General features: G+C 40.6%; 1 protein-coding gene across 9 annotated transcripts in view; it reads right to left on the bottom strand.

Annotated features, from left to right (window-relative positions):
* Positions 1-12,151, bottom strand: part of trpm3 (transient receptor potential cation channel, subfamily M, member 3) — a 134,814-nt gene that overhangs the window by 59,202 nt on the left and 63,461 nt on the right. For all 9 annotated transcript variants that reach the window (XM_053869658.1, XM_053869649.1, XM_053869650.1 and 6 more), the window contains exons 2-6: positions 11,748-11,827; positions 9,551-9,752; positions 7,752-7,965; positions 5,040-5,164; positions 3,186-3,357 (exon numbers count right to left, since the gene is read on the bottom strand). In XM_053869658.1, the coding sequence (XP_053725633.1) occupies positions 3,186-3,357; positions 5,040-5,164; positions 7,752-7,965; positions 9,551-9,752; positions 11,748-11,827 (793 nt within the window). The remainder of the gene's footprint in view (positions 1-3,185; positions 3,358-5,039; positions 5,165-7,751; positions 7,966-9,550; positions 9,753-11,747; positions 11,828-12,151) is intronic.

The raw sequence follows: 12,151 nt of genomic DNA, 5'->3' as shown, positions 1-12,151 counted from the left end.
GGGAGAAAAATGGATTCCTCCTTGATAGAGGGTCGACAGGTAATCAAATAGAAAAAGAAAACGCTCCCTGCAGGCAGCACCATGATGTTGTACCAGGCCATAAAAGACACTGCATGTTGTGCAACACCAGAGAGGAATGTAAAGTACAATTGAGCACCAGCTTTGAGAAGTAAAGGATGAATTGATGTGTCAAATTTATCGTGATGAAGAATTCATATTCTCTGTTTAGTTTTGACTCCTCATCATAACTAACCAATAAAGTACAACACGACTATTTTAATACAAGCAGTTTTGCCCCTTATTTACCTCTGCATGTTTCGAGTATTTTTGGAAACACTTGGGCCCCACATGAGCATGGACTCACATAGAAACTTGTTTGGCCCTTTTTCCAATATGGCCTCATTCTGGACAATTTGTATGTGCAACACTAAATCTAGTTATGGGCGAAAATTTCTACTCCTCTACAGGAAAAAAGGCATGTTGGGAGGGAAATAATAATGATAATTAAAATTTTACTTTTACTGTGGTACCCACAAGAAAGAATCTCACTCAGAATAAAGTAACAGGATAGTGTTTTGTCCGTTTGCTTTTTGCTCACATAGAGTGTCTGGTAATCTCCAGAAACCACATGACACCTGAGGAGTTTCTCCTTCACTTTCAAGGAGAATCTCACTTTGAAAATGTGAAATACTGCAACTTCAGTAAACGCCCCTTTAATTTGTATCAAACTCTACCCAAGCACCTAATGATTTACAATATAAAATAAAAAAAAGAAAATGCTACATAATTCAACCCCCTTTTCAGCATTTGAAATATTGTTGATCGCAATGAGCTCAATGACACAGAAGGTCTCATACCAACCCTTCCCTGAAAAGTTTATTGAGAGCTGTTTTTCCATTTTTTTGTTATTTTGTTAACAGATAGACAGACAACCTCACATCAGAGCAGATGTTCCACAAAAGAATCATGACTGTAAGGCAGCAATAAACAGCTTCCTGTCTTTACTAATCCATGTCCTATGACACCATTATTTCTAACATACTCAACTAGAGTGTCTTTCATTCATGTATTCGCACCACCTTCAGTTCCTGGTTCATATCAGTGCAGGTAAAACGCATGTGTTTCCCTCAGATATCAGATGAATGTATGACAAATGGGAGTCCCTTTGCCTTCCCAGCCCCTTTTGTTTGAGTCCAGGCATAGGATGACAAAGGGAAATCCATTGGCCACATGACTGGACGAAGCGCAGAGAAGTGCATTCCCGTGTTAGTCAAGGGGGAAATTGCCATCAAGAGTATGAATATTTCGAACCGTGAACAATGACAGAAGAGAAAGAAATCACCCGTGATTATGAGACGGTCCATTATTTTCCATCAAACATGAATTTACATCCATAACAACCCTCATCAATTCAGTGTGAGGACGGCTAAGCAAGAGGCGACAAACAAATCAGAGTCGCCGATTCTCTCACTCGGGCTCGTAACAAGCTCCGACACGTTCTCCACAATTTAGCGAGAAGCTATTGAGATTGTATTCAAAGGGAATCAGCCACGTTGGAGTGTGCGTCCGTGAGTGATAGAGAGAGAGGAGCCTTTTGTGTTTGCGCAAATCCATTCCGTTTGGAGGCAAGGTATAATGTGGAAATTGAAACTGGGAAAATGCAATGTGACAAGGGCTTGACGGCACATGAGCACCCCACTCAAGCAAGTGACTTCACGTGCAGACAGAAACGCACCAGTCGCGCACACGCCGATACACAGAAACGCATTCAGGAGAATAGTAAACATTTAATATCCCGCGGCTAAGCGAGGTAAAACGTGCACAAAATAAATATCTGCAAGTACAGGCAGCTGAACAAACCTTCCAATCATAGATGCAATCTGCTGGATGTCGAAGGCATCGTGTGATCATTTATTCCTGCCTGTCAAAACGGATCAAGGCTTTTTCTTATCTGAGGTGATGCACTAATGATGTAAAAAGCCGCAGGAAACGGTGTTGATAACACAGAAACATGACCAAACGCCTCAAAATTGTTATTCCGCCAGAACACGGATTATAATCCTGGTTAGTTTGATTCAAAACTTCATGAAAACATTTAAGTAAAGGATCTATCTATCTATCTGTCTGTCTGTCTGTCTGTCTATCTATCTATCTATCTGTCTACCTACCTACCTGTCTGTCTGTCTGTCTGTCTGTCTGTCTGTCTATCTATCTATCTGTCTGTCTGTCTGTCTGTCTGTCTGTCTGTCTATCTATCTATCTATCTATCTATCTATCATCTATCTATCTATCTATCTATCTAGCTATCATTATTATTATCATCATCATCATTGAATAAAAACAAAAAGCAATTTATTTAAATAAAAGTGCTACAACAACAATCATAATATTATAGAATTATCATTGGTTTTTTTTTTTCATTTTAATTCTGTGCAACTCATTTATCTTGTCATATTTATAAGTAGTAACAATAATAGCTGTCATCGTAGTTGCCACCGTTGTGGAAGTGATGTTGGTAGTGAAACTTTTTAATGGATTACTTGAGCATCTTTGTGCCAACACATCAAAGGACACGCTCCATTGTATTCAGTCACCAAGGCGTACTCCTCCTCCTCATGTATGAACATGATGTAACGTGGCAAATAAATCATAACAAAGCGCTGTAACAAGAGTTAAAATTGCAGTGTCAACTCTAGTGTGATCATTTTTTCCATTACGAAAAAGGCATCTGCTCAATGAAAAAAAACCCTCAATTACTCCGTGAAATTAAATTCCTGAAGTAACTCCAACATTTGGAAAGTTTTTTTTTCCCAGATTCTGTTTTGGCATGTATCTTGCAGAGCGAAGGCTTTGTGCGTCATCACAAAAAAAACAGACACAGATTATCATCCAGGTTCGCTTGAGTTCAGTTGTACTGTCAGGAAGCTTGGAAACAAAGGAAAATAAACCTGTCCTGAAGCGAGGGACAGTTTCAAAGCATCGTGGGCTTGTGGTTTCTAAAAATACCCAAAGTCTGGAGCATGTGCCATAAAAAAAGATAATAAGCATTTAACTCCTCGGTTATGAAAAAGGACTTGACCTCAATTAACCCAGAATTGTGGTGTTGTCAAATCCAGGATTAGGATTTCATTGTCATTTAGACCCAAAGCTGGTGTTGAAGTAGGTCGGGTGTATTTGGCACTCACGTGTGTTGATCTTCTGCAGGGAAATGTGTTTTTCTAGTTGCCGCCGGAGCTTGACTTCGGCACCGTACTTTCCCGTGGTGCCGTTGTCTGCCAGGATGAAGTGAGAGTGAAGACTGTTGAGAACGGTGAGCTTGCTCAAAGGATTGGACATGGTCTGATAAGGGCGCACCACCTGGGGAGACAGAAAGATGCAAGTCAGATTAGCAGTGGGAGGTAATGACACGGCTATTGGAAGTACATGATGCGTTTTATTTTAGGGCTAAGGACCCAAACACAAGAGAAATCTGAAAATGAGAGATCCCGCTCGTGATGCCACATTGGTTTTTCACTGAATCAGGAACAGAAAAAGGTTGAGAAAATGCCCAAAAAGGATGGTTGAAAAGTCATCATGGCAGTGTGACCTGTGGGGGCGGTAATGCACAACAAAGGATAAGCAGAGCCTCAGCAACCAAATTAACATCGAGGAAGATACTGCTTTTCAATCGTTTCTGTGGCAGCATTTTGAGTACAGTGACAAGTGACAAGACTACTGTCATGATCGTTTCTTTCGTGCCTTTATTTTGTTATGTGTTTCCGTTTCCTTCTTTTCCTCCAGCTTCCCGAGCGACACGGCTGGCATCGATCAGCTAATAAAGCTTCCCTGGATATCAACACCTTGGTGCCAGCACATGTCGCCAGATGGTTACTTCGCGTTCCTACGGTAAACTCTCCTGCGACACCAGTCTCTTGTGTATTTCCCTGAATCTTTCTAAATTCTGTGCGTGCTTGATTTCCTTTTCAGCCGCCTCCTTAGTTGCATTCTTCTCGCTCCACTTTCTGTTTCTTGTTTTTTTTCTTTTAGATCACGTGTGAGTCTTTTGTAAAACTAACTTTTTGTTTTTCTCTCATAATTGTTATTTTCCTTGTGTGAGTGTGTTTCATTCCACCACCGCTTTCTGTTCTTTGGGCCTCGCAAGTTAATATCCAAGTTTGTTTTTGTTCTTCTGATTCAGGCTTCAGTTACTTATTCGCCTGTTTTGTGTTCCAGGTTTTTCCCTTGCCCTTGTGTGTACCCCTCGCTCTGCGTTCTGGTGTCAATGCCCTTGGTTTCTCCGTTCCTGTTCGTTTTTGTATTACTCGTCTGTGACAATAAATCTGTGAATTTAACCTTGCTCTCCCAAGTCTTCTGTCAGCCAATGACAACACAGCAACTGGGTTTGACTCCACAGACAGCCATGACATCAACAGCTTTAAAACATTTGTGACTCTGCTATAAATAAATTATTTGTCCAGCCATATGTTTTATCATATTTGCTATTCTTAGAATTATGAAAAAAACAACAACATCAATGTATAAAATTCTATAAAAAAGTTGAAGGAATTGTGGTGGTCCTCTAATGCCATAATTCTGTTTGTCAACAAATACAACAAGATTGTGCCAACATTACACAATTTCTGACTCAAACTGTCACCGGGACAATAGTCCGCTGCGGCTGTACCGGCGTGGCTGTCAGGAGCATGCGACTCCATTTCGCCATTGAAGCAAATCAAGCATGAAAACAGCTTCAGCACTTCATCATCTTATTTCAGCGCGTTACATTAATAGGTTCTGCATGACTGGCTCACCACCTCTGGACATTCTGATGAAATCTTAACTAAGACTCAACATTGATCCCCCAGGTTTGAGTCAGCATGTGCACGGCCAGCTGTCTATTTCACTCTGGTAAATTGGTTCTCATGGTTCGCTTTGGCTTGTTCAGCGTTTCTCTACATTTGCAGCTAACGTCGCTTTGCAAGCAAAACTCTTATGGACCGCCAAATTTCACACCGCTTCTCCGTGTACACATACATTAATGCTGCCATGCAGTGACTTACATCTTTGCCAACAAGGTCCTCCTGGTTCTCCACGATGCCCCAGGGAGCGATGCCAATGGTGCAGATCTTTCCTCTTGACTTGGAGGCGTGGTCTTTTAGTGCATCACCCACATGGCGAATTACCCCTGTTGGTGTCGGGAGAAGGTTGATTTATTTGGAAGAAATATCAAGTAAAGACTTGAAAATTCAATCGAGCAAGAGTCAATTCAAGTCACGTGATAATGCTAACAACTGTGCAAGAAAGGTCCAAGCCTTTAGCGCAACTGTCCCAAAGTGTTTCTTTTAAACCTCCCCGCTGGACTCACCAGGGAATTAAATAGGATGGTACAAGCATCTTTTAACAGTCTCTCGACACTGTTGTCCAGTTCCCTGTACTGCATCCGAGCTAGCATGATGTTTTTTTCCTCCCATCACAGGTTTTTCCTGGGGCAAGTGCAGGAAATAAAAATCGACCTGAAAATCTTTACCTTCTGCTCCAATTCTTCCAACATTTTACATTTTCTTTAACACCCTACAGCTCAGGTGTCCAGCTATCACTCTCTGTAGAGGCGTGAAATGATATAGCTACAGCAATATATCGCGAAATTCCTTAATCTTTTTTTTCTATAATGAATTCTTACTTAGGCCTGGTTGAAAGCTAAATATGACTTACTCTTTCTTGTCCTGCTAGTAATTAAAAGCACTTAGTTCCCCGTGTTTTTATTGACAGTGTGAGCTTGGGAAGCTTTTGGTACATTGTGAAATGAAAAACAAGAATTGTGACTTCTTCACAAAACACTGGTTTAATGACAGCAGCTTATTGTTTTCATGTTTTTTTTATGAATAAATAATAAAATAGAACCGTTGTTTTTAGTGTGACTTATTATTATTGTTATTATTATTATTATTATTATTATTATTATTATTATTATTATTATTATTATTATTATTATTATTATTATTATTATTATTATTCTTAGTAGTAGTAGTAGTAGTAGTAGTAATAGTAGTAGTATTTTATTTTAATTTTTTTGTAAGATAGTGGAATACGTCACAATATTGGGACATCATGATACTTGTAATTGTACTATATTTTGACCCAAGTATCATGACGTGTATGGAAAAGTGAGGTTCTTGCCAATATTAGTCTCTAACTCACGGGTCCATCCATGTTGAGTTGAGTGATAATAAACAGAATGTTTAGAATGCAGTCTTCACTTTAACTAGAAGAGGCCAATTTCAGCGTAAATACTTTGTGTCAAAACACAAAAAGTGTCTTATTTCACCACCAACTCTGCCTCTAAACAACATTAAAGAGACACTTTTGTCTCAAACATACAATGACTATGCCTTTTTGTTATGATAAATTGTTGACATTTATAAGATTAGAAGTGCCATTAAAACAACATGTATTGCAGGTCAAGGCAGATAAAATGACTTTTTCAAAATCAATTATTATTATTATTATTATTATTATTATTATTATTATTATTATTATTATTATTATTATTATTATTATTATTATGTTGAAATATTTACAGATTTGCTCAGTGCCAACTGAGTTATTGCTCTATTATTCCATTGCGGCCTTGAAGCTCCCAGCTGTCAGCAGTTAAAATAGTTTTTCATCATCCCCTTGAATTTGTCGCTCCCTTGTCTCCCACATTCTCCCAAGGTTTTCAGATCCAGCCTCGAGTAATGAAGCCACAGATTCAGCCCACTGAGCCCCATAATCCTGTTCCAGGTCAGACTCATCCAGCTGAAGAGATCTCTTACGCCAGCCTGACAGAGTCAGTACTGTTGGGGAAATTCCAATAGTGTCGTCAAGTGAAGGAGGCAGCAATCCATGCTAATCTGGAATCTGGCCAGACACTGGTGGTGGATCATCCGCAGTGTCTTGGTCACAAGTGATGCGCTTTGATGAAGAGTCACAGCATCTAAACTATTCACCATGTTGTTCATCTCAATGTCAATAAAGTTAAATCGCCGCCACATGCAAAATGTGCTGTGCTTTATTGTGTTTTTCTGCCTCAGACTTTGTCTTGTGTCCCTTGTTTCTTCGACCCACCTTTGACTCTCTTTTCTTCTCACAGCTGCAGTTATTAATTAATGATAGAAATTTCAATGAAAAAAAAGTAGTATTTAGAATGTCTCACATATTTTTGTTCTAAATTAAGCGCTTATGTTGCATTTATAAGGGCAAGAAGTGGGAGTTTAATTTAATTTACAGTTAGCTCTCCAGACAACAGGGAACCTTTGTAAGTGCAGGAGTTCCTGGTCCACTGATCACACTGATGCACAAGACACGTGGCAGCTAGGATGATAACAACAACAACAAACATGGAGGAATCCCTGAACAAAAGCAAAGAAAAGCATCTTTTTGCTTTTGTTCAGGGAGGTTTTTCACTACACAATGGCCAGTGTTTCCACTACTCTGAATGTACTTGAAATTCTTATAAAACTTAAATTCTTATCCAAATATTTTCAAGACATTAAAGGAGCTTTAGTTTAAATAAGGTGATATAAAAACTATAATATATATAAATTATACATATATATCTTTTTTTTCAATGTGTGTTTCCAGTGGGCAAATATATATACACACACACACACACACACACACACACACACATATATATATATATATATATATATATATATATTTTTTTTTTTTTTTTTTTTTTTTTTCAATATGTGTTTCGAGTGTGCAAATTCCAATGTGTCCTTCTTCACCTGTGTTGACCCCACCGGTGAAGATCCAAGCTCCCGTCGTCATGGCAGCCTTGATTAGCCCTTTGCCAAAGACCTGCTTGAGTTTGGGCTGCAGCTCAAAGTTCTGCAACCCTCCGTGGACTGAGATGAGCAGCTTGGGCAGATCCAGCTGCCACTCCTTGGTCATCAGGTGGAGCAGCAGGTCGGGTTTGGTGTCGTACGACACGCGCACATACTGCAGGCACACAGGGAGGAACGTGTCATCGAAGTATCCATCAGTTGTTACGAGTCAAAATTGATCTGTTTCAATCTTTATTTCACAGATGCGTGAAAACATCTGTTGGTGTGCGGCGGCACCGCTCGACCTGACATGTGTCAGGATGAATAATTGAACACTAAGAATCAATTAGACCCAAAGTCCAGGCCGCCATTTGAATTCCTGACGTGCGCCAGTGTGATTTCATAACCACCATGTCTGTCAAGAAACTGTGAAAAATGATTTGATGATGATGGGGTGTAATTATGTGCTAACAACACTCCTATTACTATTTGACTTACACCATGATGCAGCCTGATTCACCCGTGCAGGCGTGGCACAAATGCCTCTTCTCCATTGAGAACTGTGTCTCTTCTAGTTTGTAGCCCAAAACCCATGCTGAGACTCTGAATCGTCCGGCGCTGTGAGGATAAGGTGTTTATCTGTTGCTACACACCAACCTGTCCACAGCTGGTGATGTAGAGTCTTGACAAAGTGATTTGAATTCCAATAGTTCTTCACAGCGCAGGAACATCTTCAGTCAGATGATGACATCAGCAAAGCGCTAGCTGCAGTTCAGATCAGCTTCTTCTGCACTAGCTAGCACTAGCGCTAATTCTGTCTTTCACTTCATTCAGGAGTGTTTTCACAAATTGATTCGCCATTGAAAACAATATTACAGTTGATATTTATCCGAGACTATGTTGCCTCTTTTCTTTTTCACTTTTTATTTCATTTTCCAACTGGGTTTTGATTGACGATTTGCTATCTGTTTTTGTTTGTTTATAGTCATAATCTCAAGGTGATCTTATCTGTATTTACCATTTGTTGATCTGGATAAACAACAGATAACTATACTTTTGTTTCCCGAGACCATTTTAACATTTTTATTATCGCTATCTTTTGGCGAAAACCCTGTCTTAAAATGCCAGTTTTTGCATTTCAATTTCTTTTTCCACAAAATTACATTGGCGGTGATTTAATCATGCATTTTCATGAACTTAAATTTAGCAATATTATATGCACATTTATTTCATAATTTTTCCTATTATCCTTCATTTTATTTTTTATTATTGTTGTTAGATGGCCCACTCACAACACAGTCCATGTATGATGTGACTTCCTGTGTGTCCCGTGTGTGAAGCCTCTTATGACTATCACATGTACGTATGTCTTTATATATATATACTGCACGCATCTATGTTTATTCCCATCTGTCCAGTCAAATCATATCTTTAAATGCATGAGCAGCTCTACCGAAGTTGGTTAAAATGTATTTTTGTCATTCAAGAAAAAAAACGGAGACATAGAGAGAAAGAGAAATGCAGAATGTTTTAAATGAAACTCCATACGAAAATGTTTGATGCCAGATTTAACCACACTAATACAAGAACTTTAGTGAGTAACAAGAAGGAAAAGAGGAGCCAATTTCCATCACTGCTTTCCACTGTGCGGAGAGCGAAGTGTGCAGGGCAGCAGAGGACGCTCAGCCTCAGGATGCTGATTATCAGTAGAAACAAGCTTCTCTCGGACACTGACAACAGGGATTAGCCGCAGGATTCACCATGGCTTTATTAGAGTGCCCTCCTCCCTGGAACTCGATGGTGCCGAAGGCGTCCGTGGGGCTGAGCTGCGTGTGCTTGCTGATTGACCACTTCTCCGACAGGCTGTCATTTTTGCCCAAACGATCCGCCTTATCATTTTGGCTGGACGAGAGTCCCGGGGGCAGGCCCACATGCTGACCTATGAGCCGACCGCAGCAGCACCTGCAGGAGGGGGAGGTAAAGACGTGGAAGTCAGATGCGACATTACACAGAATAATTGAGTTTGTGGGACGTCTGAGCTGAGGGGGGGGCAACTGTCACAGGAAGTCATGTGGCTTTCATCTCATCTCAGAACGCCACTGAAATAAGAATGTAAAAGCAAAAACTTTGACAGCATATCCAATGCAAGGTGATCAACTTAGGCTCCAGCAGCAGCAGGTGGACAGACGTGGCAGTGTTGTGGTGGGTGGGAATCCTGCCACCCTCTGATGGTCCAGGCAGAAAATGTATGCTGGCTGGCAGCATACAGCTCTCCACTCCATTAGAATGGAGGCTGTCCAGTAGAGAAGCATAGTTTCAACTGACAGATTATTCTGTCGCTGCAACTGTTTTTGCTGCTGGTGTCATTTCGTATCAAACATATTGGCTTTGGAGTACCTTCTAGTTAGTGTTCCATCTTCTTTCAAATGTGCTTTCAAAAGAACCGAAGGAGGAGCAGACTTATACCTGCTCACAGTCTGATTATTCAATGTCTGAAATCTCTGGAGAGATGTTCTAAAAAAAAATGCTGGGAAACCTACATCCTGAGGAAAAGAGAATGTTGGCACGCTTGGATAAAATGTACATACACGTAACATCTGATTTACAACCTGCTCGACATACGTCCACCCAGACTTATGTCCTCGGCCAGCAGATTCCAGCAGATGCTTTCTTTAAAATTTTTATGCAATGTCTGGCAGTGCGTACGACTGCATTACGGCAGCACAGTATCCCAGCATCTCACTCTCAGGCTATTTTAAATGGCATTCGACTTATGTCCAATCCGACTTACGACCGGTTGGTCGGAACCAATCCCGGTTGTAAGTATGTACTATATATGTACTACTATACTTGTACTGACTCACATTTACCTTACGTTAGATCTATTCATTAAAACATTTTTTTAGACCCAGACCCACAGCATTGGTGATATTCACTTCAAACTGTTGGCTCAGTTCGGATTAAGTATGTTAAAAAGAACGCTATAAATAAAACATTTCATTCCATTGTTCTGCCACTCTTTCAAAGCAGTACATTTTTATAATAACATCAAAGAAGATATGCAAAAATATGAGTAATGATGACTCTTGTTCATGATACAGGTGCAGGTCTCTCCGTCACTATCAAAAGCGTTTCCACTGTGTTCCTCCAAACTCTTGTGAGGGCAGCGCGGTGGTTTAGTGGCTAGCGCTGCAGCCTCACCACAAAAAAATAGCGGTTGAAAAAGACCAACTCACTGGTTGGAGTGAAACCTGTGTGGAGTGTGCACAGTCCAAAAACAAACTGTTCTATTGGAGTTAGTAGTGACAAAACAGTCCATGTACATGTGAGCAGGTTTTGTCTCTGTGTGCCCTGAGGGTGTTCCCCACCTCTCGCTCAAGCAGCTGGGATAGTCTCCAGCCTATAATAGAATTGGATGAGATAAGAAGAACAGCTTCCTTCAGTGCACCGCCACATTGGGCAGATAGAAACGCAGGTTGGTAGACAGGCGTTTGTCAAACCACAGTGGCAATCGGGGCTTCAGAAGAAACTGTCCATCACAGTTCCTTTAAACAAGGAGGTGGGAAGAAATGTGGAGAAACAACAGTTAAGGGCAGGGCTGCATTCATCACATATTGGAGGGCTTAAGTTGCAGTTGATCGTGAGCGTGAGTGAACTCCAAGCCATCGATTTCCACCACCCTTGACTCAATCGAGAGTCTGAATCGGGAGAAAAACAAATATCACAAATGCGCAGCGCTTGTATTCAGGATCAAGTTACCTCCTCATATACAGCCCCAAAGATGAGTCTTATGTTTTCGGTTTTACATTTTGCTTTTCTCGGGTGCTCAAAGACGCTTTACAGTTTACAGTTTTCAAAAGCTATTCTGAAAAGGTGGGTTCTGAGTTGACTTTTGAAAGAGGAGAGCACACAAAAATGAGTACAGAGAGGTTTGACAAAAAGACAACAGTTGCTTACCTATGGGGGTCTTTGGCGCTCACTATGATATGAACACATTCTCTCTTGCTGAATGCTCTTTCTATCCACGATTTCTGTGCCTGCGGAGGGGAGAGAAGCAGAAGTGAGACTGTGTTGGCCAGTTAATGGAACGGTGACCCCAGCATGTGAGGGGTGACAGCAGACAGGCAGCGGCAACATCAGCCACACGTGTGGCTGCACCTGTGTTGGTGTCTGTCAAACACTGGGAGACTTCCATTTACAGTTGAAAAGTAGGATTCACTGGAGCATACTGACGCCGATCAGGGACAGAAGAACAATGGTTTGATGGGACTGAACCATTTGATTTGGGACTGAAATGTAAATATTTGAAGAGCGGCAGTAAGTGGATACACATAATTTACACAAGACACAAATGTTTAATG

The sequence above is a fragment of the Synchiropus splendidus genome, chromosome 7, assembly GCF_027744825.2.
Source record: "Synchiropus splendidus isolate RoL2022-P1 chromosome 7, RoL_Sspl_1.0, whole genome shotgun sequence".
In the NCBI taxonomy this organism is placed as follows: domain Eukaryota; kingdom Metazoa; phylum Chordata; class Actinopteri; order Syngnathiformes; family Callionymidae; genus Synchiropus; species Synchiropus splendidus.
Note: the sequence above shows the minus strand (reverse complement) of the source record. Positions and strands in the feature narration are given on the sequence as shown.